This window comes from Meles meles, chromosome 5 (assembly GCF_922984935.1).
Source record: "Meles meles chromosome 5, mMelMel3.1 paternal haplotype, whole genome shotgun sequence".
NCBI classification, from domain to species: Eukaryota; Metazoa; Chordata; class Mammalia; order Carnivora; family Mustelidae; genus Meles; species Meles meles.
In genome coordinates, this window is record NC_060070.1 from 138392678 (window position 1) to 138413108 (window position 20431).

The window sequence follows — 20431 nt, forward strand, 5'->3', positions numbered from 1 at the left end:
TGGTGGGGAAGAAGCAGCATCTACGCTGGCAAAGTCTTTGTCTTGGGGCATTCGCAGCTACTGGAGGCTCAGAGGAGCGCCGGGAGTTTGGTTTCTGGTTAAATCTCTCAGTGGGGCATATCCTTGTTTGCAAACAGGACTTGCATTTCACCCTTCCCCTGGTGAGGTAGCTCCGGTGGTTCTGTAGGTCTGTCCAGAACTCTCATGTTGATGTTAATTGGAAAGCAAATCAAGCAATCCTGAGAACATAAAAACCTGACCTCGAGCATTAGTTATATACAAACGAAGCAGCGTGTGCCAGAATATAAAGAAACACACACTTGAGCTTAATTGTCACATTGCCCAGCATAGAAGGCAGGCAATTTGGTCACCTCAAGAGATCACTTTATGATCAAGAGCCTTTCCTTAATTGCCAGAAATGCCTAAGGGCTGCCCCTCCAGGGACACCTGCCAGGATTAGAAGGAACACTCCACCAAATTCATCTATAATCACAATTTAGTATTACTAAAGAGCAGCCTGTGGAATACGCCTTGGAGAACAGGGCTCTTGTCCCTGATAAAGGGATGAACAAAAACAGATTGCTGAATCATTTATTTTCTTTGCTTATGTCCTTTTAAAGGACCACTTTCAACACTTTGCATTGTCCCCTCAAATGTACCCTGACCCTCCCATGTTGCCACTTCTTTCCCCATGTCTGACTACATTATCAACCAGAATAGTTTGATTAGGGGTTAGTTGCATAATTTAGAGATCTGTGACTTGGGGAGCAGTAGAAATGCTTGTAGGGGAAGAGGTATCTTATTCATACACAAAGGCCTGTCTGCCATAAAGCACGCCTACATTCATGGGTTTGAACCCATCCCATGTGGAGTCCTGTTCTCATGCTTTTCTTTGTGCTTCAGAAAAGCCCCTGACCATGAATTCAAATTCTCATCGGTATAGTTTTATTTTTCCCCTTCATCTTTTCTGCTCCTACAGATTCAGAAGTCATACACTCCATTTCCATGTGGCTATTTTAGACATTATAACGTGCTCATTTAACTTGGTACGGTATGATAGAAGTCGTTATCTCTAGCCCCTCCCCCCTACCTCCCCCCAGCCACAGTCCAAGACAGCCTTAGAATGCCTTCATTCCAATCGTCCTTCTCCCAATTTACATTCTATTTTCATCCAGCATTTGAACTCATTCTTTTTTTAAATCACCATAAGTTGAGCAAATTGCTTGCCATTTGCTTTTGGTATCTCCGTCCTTCCTTCTGAGATCATTTTCCTTCCTCCTGAAGCTTCCCCTTTAGCCTTTCCCATTACTGAGGGTCTGTGGGTGATAAAGTCTGTTTCCATGCATCTGAAAATGTCTTTATCTTGCCTCTGTTTCAGAAGATACTTTCAGGGAGTAAATAGGCGGCTGGCAGGGGTTTTTTTTTGTCAAGGCTTGAAGCTGTTACTTCACTGTCTCCCAGCTTCTTTGTTCCTAATGAGAAACCAGCTATCAGTCTAACAGTAGTTGCTATTTGGGAAATCCAGCTCGTTAATCTGGCTGCTTCTAGCATCTTCTTCACGTGTAAAGTGTCCGCAGGGTCGCACAAGTGGCTAGATGTCTGCCCTTTGTCCTGCATGGCAATTTTTGTTACTTCTTAATCTGAAGATTAATTTTTCAAATATTCTAGGAAATAATCAGTGACTCTGTCTTCAAACATGGCCTCCCGCCTTCAACTTTCTTGTCAGTAAGTCAGACATTTAAATGTCTTTTCAAAAATGTTTTAGTCAACATTATAGGTGTCTTTTTTTAAAAAATATTTTATTTATTTGACAGAGATCACACTAGGCAGAGAGGCAGGCAGAGAGGAAGAAGCAGGCTCCCTGCTGAGCAGAGAGCCCGATGCGGGGCTCAATCCCAGGACCCTGGGATCATGACCTGAGCCAAAGGCAGAGGCTTTAACCCACTGAGCCACCCAGGTGCCCCAACATTATAGGTGTCTTGTAATGTTTCTTTTTTTTGGGGGGGGGCTCCTGTTGCATATTACAGCCAGAAACAGAAGTCACTCAAGACCTTGTTTCCTCCGGACGAATAACTCGCTCCCATGAAGGGTGTGGACGTGATTCGGAAGGAAGCAGGGATTTTATGAACATGTCAGTCAGGCTCTCAGCAGGAACACAGAAGCCCCCTGAGCAACTGCAAGAAGGAAGGTCTTAGAGGCATTGGCAACTGTTGGAAAGGGTAAGGTAGTAAGAGTCAGGGAAAATTCTCTGAGATCTTCTGTGAGATCACTTCTGTGAGATCGTAAATCTCTGAGGGTTGCCATCATTGATGGCCTCTGCTTGTAGTGTAAAGTGTGTGATTCCTAGGTGCTTGTCCAGGTAGCCACGGCTAACCTTGTGTCTCTTTTCCCACGTAGCTCTTTTCAGCCACTGCTAGAGAATAATTGTTTCTTCTCTTGCACCACTCACAAAAGTGCCCTTTATTGATGACTCTCATTGGGAACCATACGGAGAAAGGGATTCTACGTACGAGCTGTGTGTGGTTCTGGGCTTTATCCCTTGCTACTCAGTGGAGGATGGAGAAGGAGTTATGGGGATTCCAAGTAGACAACGACTGGGCACAGGTCCATATGGATCACTGAAATCTCCATGTTGTACATATTTCTTCGTTCCTAGTAATACCATTGAGAAGAACAGGAAACACTTTTTTTTTTTTTTAAGGAGAATCACAGAAAGGGATGAGACAGAGTTAGAGCAGAACATTCATGGGGCACCTGTGTGGCTCAGTCAGTTAAGCATCTGCCTTCTGCTCAGGTCATGATCCCAGGGTCTTGGGATAGAGCCCCGCATCAGTCTCCCGGCTCAATGGAGAGCCTGTTTCTCCCTCTCTCTCTGCTGTTCCCCCTGCTTGTGCTGTCTCTGTCAAATAAATAAAATCTTTTAAAAAAAAGAATAGAATACATTTTTTAAAGAAAGATTTATTTATTTATTTGAGAGAGGGAGAGAAAGAGAACCCAGGGGGAGGGGCAGAGGGGGAGGGCGAAAGAATGTCAAGCAGACTCCCCTCTGAGCGCAGAGCTGGACACGGGGCTCAATCTCACGACTCTCAGATCATGACCTGAGCTAAAACCAAGAGTCAGAAGCTCACTCCCTAAACACACTTATTTTAAGGAACCCATTACCCAGAGAGGTTTATCAACTTTCCCCAAATCACGCAGTAAGACAATGGCAGAAATGGAGCCCAAACTGGGATTTTCTGGGACTTGAAGGCAATTCTTTTCATGAAATCAAAAATTAACTTGTAGGAAACATCAGAGATCAATCCTTTTTGCAACTTAGATACAGAGCGAGGAAATCTTGCTTCCATTCACCCTAATCTGACCTTTGAGGATCAACCTCCAGTACCCTTTTCCCTAATAATTTATCCCTTTCAACTTTTCAGCCTAAGAAGCAACTTAATACGTGTGAAGACAGCAAATGCTTCACCAGATGGTCATTTCCTAACGACCTACACTTGGAGATGTCTCAGATTATCTGTGCCATGCTCCAGAAGTCACCACCTCGAAAAGAAAAAGAACCCCACAAATATTCTCCCTGGATATGCAACTCATATTCCAGTTGTCAAATAGTGTTAGACAAATATTTCTTAAGCACTTTTTGTGTCAGGCTTACGATTTCTGTGATCATCATGATATTTTAATGCTACTACCTCTGACATTATTAGGTTAGCAAAGTATTTTAAAATATGTCAGTAAAAGTATGCATATTAATTAAAATGTTCCCACATATAAGCTTTATACTAACCTCCCTGGGCTGATGGGAGACAAAAGACTTTTATTAAATACTATTTGATAGGTAGGTTAAGTATTTTAGTGTCTCTGCCAATCATTGCTATAAATGCATATTGAATAAAAATGAATAAGAGAATATTTATTGTCAGGCATGAAATGGTGAAAAAGGGAACGATCGCCATATTATTGTCTGTTCGAGTCAGAGGTCTCAGGCAATAGCAAAAATCAGCATTTTCAAGCAATGGCCATGCCCTCTTGCCACTTACTAACATCAGGTTTTCTTTCTGTTTTTAAACATTCATAATTAGGCAGCTGATTCTCTGAGTGCTAAGACAGGGTATGAGCCAACATGACTTTTTTTGTGTGTGTTAAGATTTTTGTGTTAAGTGTATGTGGGGGGGGTCTCTTTAATGACATCTAGGGCATTTTCAATTATTTTAGCTGTTCAAGGACAGCAAGTAAGTTCACAAGAAAAGCAGGCCCAAATGTGCAAAAAGTGTCTGTTGAGAGAAAACACTGTCTCTCCCCAATTGTACAAAAAGTAGAGTGTCCATAGGCTTCACAAACTCTTAGATAACTGGCAAAAAAATATACTTTGATGATGGGAATATGCAAAAAAATTTCACAGAAGCATGAATGAAAGCTTTAAGAAGTCCAAGTTCCACCCAGATTATGCCAACTCCAGCTTCCCACACAAGTATGCGTCTCACAGCCCAGCCCTCACTTCCAGACTTAATCAAGGCCGTCTTACGTGGGTCGAAATCAGTGGAATAAGAAGCTGCTGTGTTTTTGATCTTCTCCATCACGATCAGTGAGAAAGGCATTCATGATAAGAAACACACTCTGATTAAAAGGAAAGTACATTCAACTAATCACAGAGCTGACCCCACAAGTCAGAGGCTGTAAAATGCAGCCAGCCCACAAAACTGTACCCAGTAGGCACATATACTGTTCCCCTTAGCAGTGTCCTAAAAACTGTGAGCTGGTATTTTTAAATATGGAGGTTTCACATTTTGTAAAATGCAGATTTCCAACTTGCGTTTGTTGTTTATTTTCCCCCCTAATGACAGTACCCCTTTAGACTATATGAGATGACTCCCTGCTGTTTCCACAGCACTGAGGGGGACTTTTCTCCCTTCTCACTGTTCCTGTGCTTAAAGAACTGCTCTGTTTTCAAAGACGAGAAAATTACAGAGAAATGTAGTGAAGTCTAGAATCTCGATGAGGTTTCTTCCGTCTGCTGGCTTCCCTCAGTTTCCTTACCTGCTCAGCTCCTTCAGACACCCACATTTGTGACCTTGACCTGGGTCTTAACTTTATTGGCCCAATGGTACCACATCAGTGTACCATGCAGGGACAGATCCAGAAAACCAAAGGAAAGAGCAGAAAATATCCATGTAACTGTGAATTCAACCTCAGACTGCCATCAATGCCAACCTATCCAACCACACAGGCCTGGCATCACGTTTTTCATCTGCCCCTTGGTTTTTATTTAGAAAGAAATTACAGCAATCACAATAATGACCAAAGGCGATTTTTTAAAAAAATGCTGTCCCTCAAGAATGTTTTTTTTTTTTAAGATTTTATTTATTTATTTGACAGATGGAGATCACAAGCAGGCAGAGAAGCAGGCAGAGAGAGAGGAAGGGAAGCAGGCTCCCTGCTGAGCAGAGAGCCCCATGTGGGGCTCAATCCTGGGATCATGACCTGAGCCGAAGGCAGAGGCTTTAACTCACTGAGCCACCCAGGTGCCCCGAATGCTTTCTTTTTAATCCTGATGTACTCACAGAAGAAGGACCCATGAAGATAGGCGATGGCTCACAGTTGCAGGACCAGAGACCTTTTGGGGACTTGGAGAGTCTCCCATTGGGAGGATCAGTGTTGGGACACCACGGTGTAGGGAAACTGAGTAATAAATGATCCATGTGGCACATCTGGTAATTTTAGACTTTCCTGGTCAGGACTGAAAATGCAACCACCAATGTTGCTTGATGGCAGACCCTAAGACTGCACGTATGTGGGTATGCGCGTCCAATTACAGGTAGACCCGCCATTCAAGTTTAGAAGGGCCATTAGGTCTTCTGGGTGCTAGACAGAATACAAAAGGGCCACAGCCACAGGAAAGGGAAAGAAAGCCCACATTTGCTAAAATCTTAACTATGTATCTCACACAGCGGTGGGCACATGACACGTATCACAACCACACCAAGTTGTCTCCCTAAAAATAAACTCTAGCTAAGGGCACGTGGATGACTCAGTTGGTGAAGCATCTGAGTCTAAATTTCAGCTCAGGTCATGATCTCAGGGTTGTGGGATCAAGCACCTGGTCAGGCTCTGTGCCCAATGGGGAGTCTGCTTGAGATTCTCTCTCCCTGCCGTTGGGATCCTTCTCTTCTCCCCTTCTCTACAAGTCTTTCTCATCTATGCAAATTTGCCTAGTTTCTCATGCTAAATATTAGGGGCATGATCTTGGATTTTTTTCCTTTGCCTCCCTTTAATCCAACAGCAAGTTTATAAATTCTGCCTTCAAAATACTCCGGTAGTCTCTCCATTTCTGTCCATCTCCACACCTACATCCCTGGCCCAAGCACCAGGACTCCTACCGGGATGCCTCCAATGGCATCCTCGTTGGCCTCGCCACTTGCACAATGTTTTGTAGATGGCAGCCATAGGGGGCCTCTCCTGATACAGAGCAGGTCATGTCACACCCCAGGAGCAACTCTGCAAAGTCTTCCCATGGTGAGAAAACCAGGATGCACAATCCTCAGCCTGGCCTTCCCGGGGCCGCTCCCACAACCCCGCCAGCTACTCTCCCTCCTCGTTGGCACATCTCCCCTGCTCTCCCTTCCTCCAGCACACGGGGTTCCTTCCCACCCCGGGGGGCTTCACATGGGTGCTGACTTCTGCCTGAACTTCTTTTTGCCCTGTTTCCTACCTGTGCGCAGCTACTGATCTTCAGAGACCTAATCTTATCTTCCTGACCCACAAATCCGTTTTTGGCACTCCTGCTGGTCTTTCTCCTAGACTACTTAGAAGTTTGTCCTCATACATTAACTTGGGAGATTAATATCCATCCCTTCACTAGACTATACTCTCCGTGAAGGCGGGGGTTCTGTGTGGATCCTACATGGCCAGCCCCCATACACACGGCACACAACACACATGAAGATGACACCCGAGACTCCCTCATTCATCTCTCCCTCAAAAGCACCTGGAGTAGGGCAACAAGGATTTAATCTAAAAAACAAAGAAAAAAGGCTTTAAGGATACACTCCACCCTCGTGTAGAAACACTGAGCATAAAAGCCCTTGGGCAGCTCCCTGCCCCAGGCAAGGACCGGGCTCCACAGCTGTCTTGGGGCAGCTGCCAGTAGGCTTCTGAAACAGCCAGAAGCATGGCGTGGCTTTTCTGTGCTGACTTTCTCATCAGGCAGGGGATGTTCCTTGGAATCTGACAGAGAAGGCTCTCCCTCCTGGGCTGCTCTTGGGCATTTTCACTTCTGTTCTGAGATCATGGGACGTTAGCTCTGACCCACCCACTTAGCTTTTTTTTTTTTCCCTCTCTTTCTCTTGGTTATTCGGAAGGGTTTAGGATCTTCTGTTATGAGTTTCTCCATCTGCTTATTCTCCAACATAACGTCATTCTTCTCCTTGGTTGCCAGAGAACTAAAGAAGAATTACGTCACAGAGGAGGGGAGACCCACCAGCACACCCTCAAGGACACGGTAGGATTTTAATTATTCAAATGCCTAATAACTTCTTAGAAAATATGTATACCGTTTTGATCATTTAAAAAAAACCCCAAACCAGAAACCTTTGTGGGGGTGGTGCCTGGGTGGCTCAGTTGTTGGGCGTCTGCTTTGGTTCAGGTCATGATCCCAGGGTCCTGGGATCCAGCCCCACATTTGGCTCTCTGCTCAGCGGGAAGCCTGCTTCTCCCTCTCCCACTCCCCCTGCTTGTGTTCCCTCTCTCTCCCCGTCAAATAAATTAAAAAAATAAAAAATCTTTGTCCTTAATTTTCAAACTGGGATGTATTTTCTAAGGGGTATTTTTTTATTTAGAAAGCAGCCTGTTGTTAGAAAACCACTGGATAATGGAATTGTGAACGCAAGCCACTTTTCAGCACACATTAGAGGTTCTCTGAAACAGGATTTTAAAAAATAAATAAAGATAAATTTCGGCCATTCTGCTTCCAGCTCTCAAGAGATGAAGCCAGCAGGTCCGGTGATCACTTGGCTCTAGTTACATAAACCTGTGAGCGGACTGGTAATCCTTTGGCAGTTCATTATCACAATCTCCTCTGTTTACCTTAAGACTTCCTGAGGGGCAAGAAGGCTGCATTGTCCTTCCTCAGTTAACTCTCCTCCCTAATCCTGGTTTAGCTTTGGATTTCACCGCTGAGCCTGAAGCATTCATTCAACTTCTTAGTGTTTCCCAGGTGAAGGCCTTGGAACAGCCAACCCCTCCAAGATTAGGAAGTGACTAGAATGAATAAAGGCGTAGCTACAAATAATTTCAAACAAGAGGACAATCATAGTGATTAAACCTGAAGAAAATATCTAAGGAAATATCGTTGTGTAGCCAATCACTGCCTTTTCATTCTTGCTCAGGACCTTGGGAACAAGGCTCTGGAAGAGATCTTTTCTGTATTACACCACGAAACCAGCCATTCAAAGACTTCTCTGGTGTGTCTCTACCCTCCCTAGAGTCACAGGACAAGTTCTTTCTCAATACTCTTTTCTGTTCATTGTTGGTGGTCATATTTTCTTCCTGACGTGGACCTTGTCTAGAGTAGAAAATTGCCAGAGAAGATTTCAGAATGTAATGATAAAATAGATTTGAAGAACAAGGTAGAGGAGTGAATCAAGGAATGTGGACAGACTATAGTGGAAAACGTAAGGACACTGGAATTTCCAGAAGGAATGCAGTTCTACTGATGTCTTGACCTTATCCCAGAAGAACCATTCTGACGTTCTGACCTCCAGAACTACACAGTAATAAATCTGTGTTGCTTTAAGACATTAGGTGTGTGTTACTTTGTTAAGCAGCAACAGAAAACTAATGCATACAGCATGACAAATGCTCGACCTCCCCTTACCACCACCCCATCAAATTGCCCTTGTGCAAGTCACCAGAGTTAGATATTGCTGAAACCAGTGGAAAATTCTAACTCAAGTCATCTTACGATGTCATCATACTTGACCTCTCTGAAGCTTTTGACATGCAATACTTCCTTTCTTGAAAATTTTGCATACTTGACTTCTGGGAGGCCAAAGGCCACTGGGTTTCCTCCTAACTCATGGGTACCTCCTTCTCAATCTCCTCTGTCAAATATTCTTGCTTTCCCTTCCAGGCATGGAAAATGGAAGGTTCTAAGGCTTCATCCTGGGGTATCTTCTCCAACCATACTTACTCTTTAGGTGATCTTATTTAACTTGGAAAAGAATCATTATGATGAAAACAACCAGGTTTATGGCACCAGTCTGGAAATCTCCCTTATGCTCTATACACAACTTGCTTATTCTGTACCTCAGTTTTGTTGTCTAATAGGCATCTCAAACATGTCCAAGCAGAACAAAATTTCAGTAGCTTCCTTCCTCACTTTATCCAAGTTTCTCTGAAAACATCAGCTTACCATAGAGACATCCCCTGACCACTCTGATTACCCTATATCCTATAGACCCACTAGTTCCACACACACACACACACACATACACACATACACCGTGCTCTTTCCCCTCACTCTGCTTTATTTTTAGTTTTAGTACTTTCACTAAAGTACTTGACATCATTTATTCTTTATTCATTTGCTTCTCTTCCCCACTAGGATGTATATGCTCTCCACAAGGACAGATTTCTGTGGCTGGTTTGTTTTTGCATCCTTAGTGCTTAGAAGAGGGCCTGGTATACAGAAGGCACTCTATAAATGCTTGTTATCACTGCCTCATGTTAAAGTTAAATGTCTTTCTTATTATTATATGTATTAGCTGGTTATATATTATATAAAAATATATAATGCAGGCTCCCTATAGTGAGACTACATTTGATAAAAATGGCGCCAATCAAGGTATAGTTACAAAGTTATTTTTTGAAGAGAGTGTATTTCCAATTTTCACTATACAAGAGCTGCATGGTTTCTATTAACTTTGAGCTCTGTTTCAAGTATCCTCTGATGGATCTCACTGACCACCCTTTGAGTGACATGGGCTGGGTGTTCTATTAGCAGAACGTACTTTGGCTGGTGTCTTATGTCCTGGGGAGGCAGCGGTGGATGGGAGGTGGAGTCTCCCGTGGGAACCTTGATCAAGCCCCCCTTTTTTTTTTCAGACGTGGACTTTCTGGGAATAATAATGGCGGGGCTTGTTTTTGTACTTTTGTTTTTACTACCACAAATGTTCTCTCAAAGATGCTGTATAACACAGTTTCTACTTTTAGTAAGTAATTTATATGTAAAAGATTAGATATAAAATATCTATAGTTTAAGCTTCCTGAAGTTCGGAAACCAACCCAAATTGCTAAGGTTGCCCCCAAGGAGTGGATCATTTCTCTAATAACTCCATAGAAATTTCTCTTATCTCCCCATAGAGATGAAAACAGCTCTCTATATATCATAATGGATTTTTAAAAATGAATAATTCTTGATTTTGTCTTTTAGAATTGAACTGAGCATCAAAATCATCTGGGAGTCCTCTTTTCAAGTACATGCTCAGTTACGTCAGGAGATCTTAACCTGAGTCCCATAAAAGCAATCTACAGAGTCATAGATTTCCTGAATCACAAAACAATCTATTCCCAAAGGTTGAAAAACACTGAGCTACCCATAGTATCTAGATTGTGGATCTCCTCTGCTTAGAAGGATGGCGGGGTGAAGCATCAGGAGGGCTTGGGGGACGGGGTGGTAATGTGTGATGACAAAATGTGGCCCTTTGGTACTGACGTGCCGACAGATGACCTTCTTTATTCATCAGAGTTCATTTCCTCTACTTAGCAGACCAACTGTGGTACATCAGGCTTAGGGGTAGGAGAGAAAAATCTGAGATTAGGTCTGAATTTAGAGAGAGACAACATTTTGCATGCCATGAAGGTGTAGAGTTGCCCTGTCTCAACATTTCAACTCCCCAGCACACCCTCAGAGATGGCCCAAAGGCCTTCTGAGTTGTTCATTCATTATGGTCACAGCAAGGCCAGGACACAGGGGACACAGAAGCCCTCCTCCCGTTCATGTCATTCATTGGTCAATAATCACAAAGTGCAGAGTAACACCTCACATGGCAATAATATCTTCTATTAATATTAACTGTTATTTTATTATTTCACTTTTGTGTGTATATACTAGGCTCAACCAGATTTAAGCATGTTAGAAATCAAAAGCTTTGTCAAATATTGACCATAGTGATACACACACAGTCCGTACTTAATTTTTTCTTCAAATGAATAAATAACAACACATGAAATAACTAAAACTAAAACATTGGCACTTGCTCCAATGTAAGGAGCCAGAGTAAGGCCTGTCTCTTAAGAGCCTCCCGTAATAGTGAAAACCTCCCCTAATATCACTGAGGTTATTTTGAAACCTCCCCTAATATCACTGAGAGTTTTATCAGCTCTAAAATTCTGTGACCATGCACTGAGAGTTTTATATGATAAGATACCTATGCCACCCATGATACTTTATAAAGTGTTTGCACGCACGTTCTCAATAACTGTGTACTATTTTCAAATGTTGAGGGGCTCTGAGGGGGTTCTCTGATCTATTTCAACTCTCCCTGGGGGCAACCTGGACAATTTAGGTTGGTTTCCAGAAAAATAAGTTTCTGGTTCCCTTCAGGTTAAGATCTGATGGTTTCCTCAGTTACGGAGTCCTCTTCCTGCTATTTAAGTCTTCTGGCTCTCATTCTATCTTTAGTAGTCATTTAGATAAGAACTGGGTAGTTAATGTTTTCCTGGCAAGACCTGGAGGAACACTTTGCTGTTCTTTTCCTTCTTTCGTGAAGCCTGGAGAAGACTTAGCAATGAAAGAGGCAGGTGGATCTACTTTAAACAAGGCAGCCTGCTTCTAATGGGCATTCTTAGGGCACCAGTCAATGGCAGCCTGTCAATGGTGAATGCAAATATCTCACTGATGTTTACTATTTGGTTTGAATAAAAAGCAAGGGTAGAAAAATGTCCATTAGAGATGACAGTCAACTTTGAATGGCCCTACTTCAATAACGAGTCTCCAATGAGCTAGAAGGATCAGGCTGGGAGGATTCCAAAGACTTGATGAATCACGGAGATCTCAGAACCACACCGTGCCAAAGGGAAAAGTGTTATTTCTTAATTTGACAAATGCTGCTCATTAAACCCAGGGCAGTATCACAAATGGTAATGGGAAAAATATTCCAAAGCTAAGACTAGAATAGCAAACTAAGTACTGTTATGGAATGAAAGAATCTTTCAGGAAAGCATGACACGGCTATGTACAGCAATAATCCTGATATCGTGGAAGAGAAAAAAACGGTGATTCCAGTTAGAGCAGGGCCAGCCGCATATGGAGGCAACTAGTGCAGTGTCCAGCCTGACCGCCCACCATCACTCTGGCTGCCACAGTGGTGGTTTCCAGGTACTCACTCCTTTGGATTGTCATGGAAGGACACTGTAAGCATGTAGATAGAGTTGACAAATGGACCCAGTAATAGCTATTTCCATATTCACTCATACTGGTATGAGAAATTAGCAGAAAGCTTTCCTTGAGGCAACAGACCAGGGGGACCAAGGGCATTCAACAGTAAGGACAGAAAATGTCCAGAGAAAGGGACATGATCTGGGAAAGAGGTATGAAATGCAGTCCTGAAGATCTTGGGTTTGGAGCAGAATAAAAGGAAGCATAGAAGTTTGGAGGTGACCACATTAGGGATACCCAATGCTGGTTTTGCTGATGCCAACATTTTCCCATAATGATTCTGTTGGGAGTTTCTCCAATTAAATGAACAGAAACAAAAGAGTCTGTGTCTGACCAAGGGCAGATTGCTTCCTCCTCTCTTCTCTTTGTTACCAGTATCACTCCTCCGTAGACTCTGGCCCTTTCTCCCTAAGGGATTTACTTGATTGACCATAGGACAAGGAGCAGGGTCAACAGAAACCCCCAGACTGTGAAGGCACAAATAATCTTAAGACCCCTGTTGTATAATATCTGCCTTGCTAATTAGTTCACAGATATGATTTACATTATCCAATTATCTGCTTACAAAATTACCAACATTCCGTATAGCTGTTTAGCAAGGTCGCAAATGCTGGGCATTGCCATTACAAGTGTTTGAAAGAAATCCAACTTCATGTCTATGTGGAACATGGAACCCCAAAGAGGTAGGAAGCTTGTAATGGTTGTAGGAAAACTCCTACATGAGCTTACAAAGCCATGAAAAAGCCATAAAGTGTGTTCAATATATATGTTTGGCTCCAAAAAAAAAAAAAAGAGACTTCCTACACTCTGCCTTTTCATTTAGTAACATCTAGTAACATCAATTATTTGTCCCAAATCACTTCATTTTCTTAAGTCAAGTTTTGGCTTATTACCATACAGATGGGGATTCTGGATTTCTTTTTTTTTTTAAGGGAAAATTCCCACTTTGCTATGTTAATCAAGTAGAGTGACATCCTTTTTTGATTGCCTGGTAAATTATGAAATGAGATCGAACCACAAATTTTGCACTTATTTTAACAAAAAACAACGAAGAGTGAGTTAGCCTTGGATTTAATTCCAGCTGTCCCATTTATGAGCTTGGTAGTCCCAGGAAAATTGTTTAACCTCTCTGAGCCTTTTATTTTTTTCTAATTTATAAAAAATCAGGATAGGGTTGTCATATCCTGACAAAGTTGTGTGAATTAAATGAAAGGAAAGTTGTGTGAATTAAATGAGCTCATGTTTGAAGAACAGGCTTAGCATAGCACAGAATAGAGTGTCATTAAAAAGCAGGAATATGGGGCACCTGGGTGGCTCAGTGGGTTAAGCCTCTGCCTTCTGCTCAGGTCATGATCCCAGGGTCCTGGGATCGAGCCCCACATCAGGCTCTCTGCTCAGCAGGGAGCCTGCTTCCCCTTTTTCCCTCTGCCTGCTTCTCTGCCTACTTGTGATCTCTCTCTCTCTGCAAATAAATAAATAAAATCTTAAAAAAAAAAAAAGCAGAAATATTCCCCACATGTGTGTCTCAGATTAATGTCAATGGGGATTTGGGAAGATGAGGTGGTGGTGGGAGGGGTCCTGAGATGTGGGACTTATTTAATGAAAGTTTTGGTCCTGAACTCTGAGTTAGAGCGGAACTTGTGTATCTTTGTCAATTAATAATCACTACCTCACTGATTACATATTCAAAGAGAAAGTACACTTTTCTGGGGACAGGGCACACAATGGAGTTGCTGTTCCAAACTGGCAATTACGCAGGTTTTAAGACAATGGAAAGGTTGGGAGCGGAAGAAAATCTGTGAACATGAAGAGCTTTCATATTCTCCCTTGTGGTGTCTCCTGTTTTTTTGGCTTTTTTTTAATGTCATTTGCTTTGCAGAATCTGAGACCTCCTTCTGAACTCCTGATTAATGTGGAAATGCGTTTGTGAATATTGAGAAGCTGAGCTAGGACTTTGAATGTTTCCTGCATACATGCAGTGCTAATGCCTCAGACCTCCTCTTTCATCCAAGATGGGGCCGACCATGTACCAGCACTTCTTGTCCCGCTCACTGTTCCTGGCATTCAGATACCAGTGACCTGAATCTCTCAGAACAGGTTCTATTTACTATTTAGCCCCTCAAGAATAGAAAACCAAATGGAGTAACTCCATAAAAACAGGCAAAGAGTAAGTGCATTTGTGACCAATGGTCCTAATCAAGTGTTAGCTGGAGAACTGCCGATTAGCTGGGATATGTCCTTTGGGTGTTGGAGTGGGCATTTCTTGAGGGTGGCTTGACTTCTTTCCTAGATCAGAATTTCATTACATGCTATTCACTGAAGTCACCTCTCTTTCAGGACTGCAGCTGCCAAGATGTTGCCTGTCCTTATGGTTGGGTGTCTTCTTCTTTTTTTTTTTTTAAGATTTTATTTATTTATTTGACAGACAGAGATCTCAAGTAGGCAGAGAGGTAGGCAGAGAGAGAGGAGGAAGCAGGCTCTCCGCTGAGCAGAGAGCCCGATGCGGGGCTTGATCCCAGGACCCTGGGATCATGACCTGAGCCAAAGGCAGAGGATCTAACCCACTGAGCCACCCAGGCGCCCCAGTTGGATGTCTTCTTAATGACTTCAGAGGAAACTTGCAAAGAATGTTGCCTGGGCATCCCCTCTCCTCACAGTGACTCCAATTACCGTAACTGTTTTGTTTATTTTGTATCCTCACTGTGCTCTTGACTTATTATTTTTTTTAAGATTTTATTTATCTAGAAAAAGCATGAGCCACCATGCGAGAGTAGGGGATGGGACAGAGGGAAAGAAAGAGGGGGAATCTCAAGCAGACTCCTTGCTGAGCATGGAGCCCAGCATAGGGCTTCCTCTCACAACCCTTAGATCATGACCTGAGCAGAAATCAAGAGTCAGATGCTCACAGACTGAGCAACCCAGGTGCCCCCTCACAGTGCTCTTTAAATAAACAGTGATGGGATGGAAAGGGAGTGTACAGGATGATGGGGACTGAGAAGTCTGGAAACATAAATAAGGCCCTTTGGAGTTCTTGGTATGGAGGCTGATGCCTTTGTGTAGTCACTGAATTTGCCCTTTACTCACCATTGCATGATTCAACCATACTGGAAAGATACCATCTAGGGCCTTAGGGTAAACAAGCTCTCGATCGTAGAGAAAGAGGATCCAGAACGACAAAAAAACAAACTAGAAAACACAATACAAAAATAGCATCAAGTTTGTTTTCCATCAGAGCTTTCTAAGTTAACCAAGGAAACATGGTAAAATAAAAATAGACACCAGTTTTAGAGATAGCCTATAGACACATTATAGAAATGTAAAATGAAGACAAACTTCCTGACTGTTGAAGTCCTATGTCCACTCTCTGGGGATTCCAGAGAACTGGGGATCAATTAATTGTCTCCACGGCAGTCAGGGAGGATATGGACAAACAGGATTCACAGACCATTAAGTCATTTTATTTTAACCAATAACATCTCTTGTCTAAGCTTTCACTGGGAGTACTAAGATCAGCCCCCTGGGTGGTTTGAGTCTTACCCTTTCCTTGCCCCACCCCCTTTGAGTGGGCACGGCAAGGGGATGCTGGGAGAATGGGAGAGGACAGAAGTGACCAGCGCCCAGGATAATTCACAAGGTGGTTAGTGAAAGTTGTATCTCCCTCTTTCTCAGAGCTTTGAAATGATCCCTATCCTCTCGTGCCTCTTGGCTATCTTGGCCAAGTGTCTGTTCTCTGGGTTACAAAGCCAATGTAGAGATGGGGGTGGAAATAACCATTAATTTTCCCATCTTCCTATCTTCTTAAATTCCAAAGGCTCCATTTCTCAGTTGTTGTTTTTTTTTTTTTAAAGAATAAATTCCATTGCTACTAAAAACCTGGCCTTTAGATTTATGGGGGTGGAGGAGGAGGTTTCCTGCGAAGTGAAACTGGAATGCCAGGACTTGCTCTGTTATCTGAGAACTCGTCAGTGTTTGGGCAGTTTCATTTTGCATTTAAGTCTGAAATCTCAATCATGTATGAGGCAAGACCAGGACAGGCTGAGGGAGGCAGTCATTCCTAGGCATAAGCCCTGCTGGGCAACCTGCAGGCTTGATCTCAGTTTGCTTCCATTCTAACCAATGAATGAAAACAGAAGCAATGTCATCGAAACGTGGGCAGTGTCAGCAAATACGCTCGCTGTAGCTGGCATATGTCAGGCTTCTTTCCAGTGTCCATTCATTCAACAAAATGAATTTTGCATTTTCACTGTGCACCCCACACTAGATATTTTGGACAGACTGTCTCACTCTCTCCCCAATTGTCTTTTCCATGAGCCAACGCTGAAGTTCTCATACCCCTGCACACCACCCCCCCTTTTTTTAATGGTTTCCACTTGCCGAAGTAACATATGCTCATTGTAGCAAGTGAAACAAGATGTATAAAAGGGAAAATGAGTCATCTGTCTCCCTAGCACCCTGTATTCCCAGGACTCTGGTGGAGCCAAGGCTATCTTAGTTGTAGTTTGATTAAGAAAGATCCTTCAAACTTCCTCATTGGACATTCACAAGGATCTTGAATCAAATGTTTCCAAAGATAAGAAGGCAGTGATAATTCTGGTCAGTAATGAGCCTTATTTCCTGATGACACCGGGCAACACAGTGCAGTCCTCCGACAAGACATTCATGCAAAAAGTCCTTGCTCAATAGGTGCACAATAATGGGCACCTGAACAGCCTTGCTGCCCAGGAGGAGTGATGTTCATCCAAACGGACATGTGTATGCTAATACATCTTTGTGACTTACTGTGGAGATTGGGAAAGCCAGCGTGGTAAAAAGCAGGTCTCTGAAGGCGGTCATGAACTTAATGTCTTTTTCCCCCTTAATTCTTTTTAGTACGTCTTCCACACAGACGACCCCGTAGAAAATTGCCTGCAAGAGCTGAATTCATTACAACAAATGAGGGCATTTTCATTTGCTTTAATTAATACATTCTTCACTGATGTAAAGCTCCATCCCTCTGGGAGCAATGTTGGTTTGAGAAGGAGGGGGCAGTTGGCTGTGTTGGTTGAGAGCCAGTTCAAGGGCTGGTCTTCCAACTCAGTGGGCCCTGACCTTGCTCGCTAAAACTGATTGAGTAAAGTCGTTTAGGGGATAATAATGTGTACAGTATTTAGTGTAATGGACTTGAGCTAAAATGGAAACAAAATAAAGAGTCAGCTTAAAAGGAGAATGTAGTGAGAGTTACCTCAGCCGCACAGAGGTGGGAAAAAACAAATAAATAGCACAAGGGCAAAGAGCCAGACACAACGGTGGACGTATTCTGGCCTCTTCCCATGAAGAAAAAAAATGTATATGTTAAATGCCCAGTGCTGTAATCCCATTAAAGAAGCTGGAGTCAGGGTTAAGAGCGCCACAAAGGGGCTCTGTGCTTTCCCGAGGGAGAGGCACAAAATGGCGTCTTGCTTATCTGAGGGGGAACTTGACATCCTTCCCTGATTGAACGGGGTGCCTGAAGTCCTTACAAAGAAAATCTGGCTAAAGGAGTGAATTAAATCCACGGAGATAGAGCAGGCCTGGGGCTCTGGTGCATCACTAAGTACCATGAGGTCCCGGAGGTGAGGTCAAAGAGAAGTAGGGCTCTTTTCAGGGAAGTAAGACAGGGTAAGGGCAAACTTTGTCCATTCTGACTGTTTTGCACAAACCTGTGGCTTCTGACTGAAGGCCTTATGGGTCACAATACAGACTTATGGTTGGTTTTGATTGTGTTGCATTAGATCCCATCTTATTCTTTGAAAGCTCTGGGTTGGTACAAAAGGGGCTATCAGAAAAAGTATCAAGAGTATGAGTCAGGAAAGGTCTGGAGCCTGGGACACTGCTCTCGGAATGGATCAGATTGGCTGTTGGGGAATGACCTCTGAGGTCTGAACTCTAGAAAAAAGAAGTTCTAGCAGAGCTGGCCTCCTTCCACGCCTGAATGGGTGGGTGAGGGAGGATCCAGAGGTGAATTAGGCCAGCCATATACCCACTGGGTCCTCAGACTGGCAGCACCATGTCACCCCAAAGCTTGTGAGAAATGCAGGATCTCAGCCCCACCCTGGACTAGGAATTAGAATCTCTGGGAGTGGGGTCCAGGAACTTGTTAACAAACTCTCCAGGTGATCCTTACAGATGCTCAAGTTTTGGAGACACTCACTGGATTAGACACAAATTTATCACTGAAAATTCCTACTGACTACTCAAAGCTCTAACAATAGACTTTCATGGATTTCTTGTTATGTGTCAGGCACTGATATAGATTTTTAATGTCTCATAACCACCTTATGAGGTAAGTGCTATTATTATGCTCTCTCCCAACTCATTTTACAGAATAGGAAACTGAGGCATAGAGACATGAACAAACTTACTTAAAGTCTTAAGGTTGGTAAATGTGGATTTAAAACCCAGAGTCTGGTTCTTGAGTCACACTTAAAAAAAAAAAAAAAGAAGTCGGGTTTCTTTAAAAGTAAAGCACTGTAGGTCAGAAGAAAGACAGCTATCTCCAGGTGGGAGAATTAAAAATGACTCTGAAAAATACTGATGCCTTGTTTTCAACCTATCTCTCTGGAGAGTCTAATTTCCTAAGAGGTGTGGCCTGGACTTCAGGATTTTAAAAAAATTCTCTCAAGTTATTCGAATCAGGCAGCTAAGGTTGAAAACCACTTGCCTAGAGGAACTTTCATTTGGACATTTAGATCCAAGAGAGGTGGGAGAGTGAAGATCCAGGAGTGAGCCCTGCTGGTGGGATGAGCTTGGAGAGAGAGAGAGAGAGAAGTGGAAAGTGAATGCAGGGGCAATGCCCTATCCACAGGGCATGAGGGACAAGGGGGCAGCAAAGTAGCAAAGAATGATCAGATAATAGAAAACTGAGAAGATACAAGAGTCCCATGATCCCTGAAAAGAGGAGGAAGTTTTTGAGCCAGAAGGGTGGTTCCAAAGAGGGGTGGGCCACAGTTTTGAATGTCCTGAAGAGGAGTTCACCCCAAAACCCGCCATCTACTTTTGACATTCCGCCCCTGGGCTGTAGCATTAGGAGCTGTCTTTTGCACATGGATGTTAGAGGAAGTTGCGTCCTCCGCCACTCTTTCCACCCCTGAGAGCAGCTCTCACCTCACCCCTGGTTTCACTTCCAGCTGTTCAGACCACAGCAGGCAGCTGCTTTAGTTGGGAAGGGCCGCTGGGGCCTGGGCCCCCGCAAGGAGGCCTGCGCTCTTCTATCAACAGAGCAATTAATCACGTACTGAGTACTGAGTGTCTGCCAGGTTTTCTGTCTTTGGGGAGAGGACGCCTCCACCCAGCATGTGAAGTCCATGTGACCGCTTTCCTTAGCAAGACCTTCCTAGGGTCACCATGAGTCAAGCTCGTCCTAACTTTCTCTGGCTCTTCCCAGTCAAAAATGTGGAAATGGGATTGGGAGAAAAGAACACATAACTCAGAGCCTCCCTGGCTTCTCCTTCATCAGTAAAACTTTTCTCCACACCACAAACTTGCCAATCCCCTCTCCACCTCCCCCACCCCACCCCTTACCCCCCACCCCTGCTCACACGTATATGCCAACTGAGTGCATGAGGCAGCCTTGTCCCTACTGTTCTCAATCTGCATTGACATGCCATCATCTGTACCAACAGGGAATATTTGTGGAGCCCTCACAAAGGAACTCAGGAGGGAGGCGCTAGGGTGTTGCCAAGAGAAATAAATAAGCCAGAACTAGGCCAGAGAGGAGCCATACAGCAGAGCTGGAGGGCAAGGAAAGGGAGGCACCATGAGCTCGTTCAGTGGAGAGGCTTCTTGAAGGGCCTCAAGGTCAGGTTGGTATCAGCTCACCCAATGCGACAAGGGTCTGCTCATTCCCCAAGGACAATACAATGAAATATTTATAAAACGAGCAGAGGAAGAAAAAAAGTTGAGGGAGAAAATGGTAGCTATCAGGGACTGAATTATGCACTCCCCTCCAATTTCTTATGTTGAAATTATGACCCTCTGTGG

General features: G+C 43.5%; 1 protein-coding gene across 2 annotated transcripts in view; it reads right to left on the bottom strand.

Moving 5' to 3' along the window:
- The window catches only part of LOC123941186 (androgen dependent TFPI regulating protein), a 61100-nt gene that overhangs the window by 33636 nt on the left and 7033 nt on the right, over positions 1–20431 (bottom strand). For both annotated transcript variants that reach the window (XM_046004101.1, XM_046004102.1), the window contains exons 2-3: positions 17213–17347; positions 15518–15619 (exon numbers count right to left, since the gene is read on the bottom strand). In XM_046004101.1, coding sequence (XP_045860057.1) covers positions 15518–15619; positions 17213–17347 — 237 coding nt within the window. The remainder of the gene's footprint in view (positions 1–15517; positions 15620–17212; positions 17348–20431) is intronic.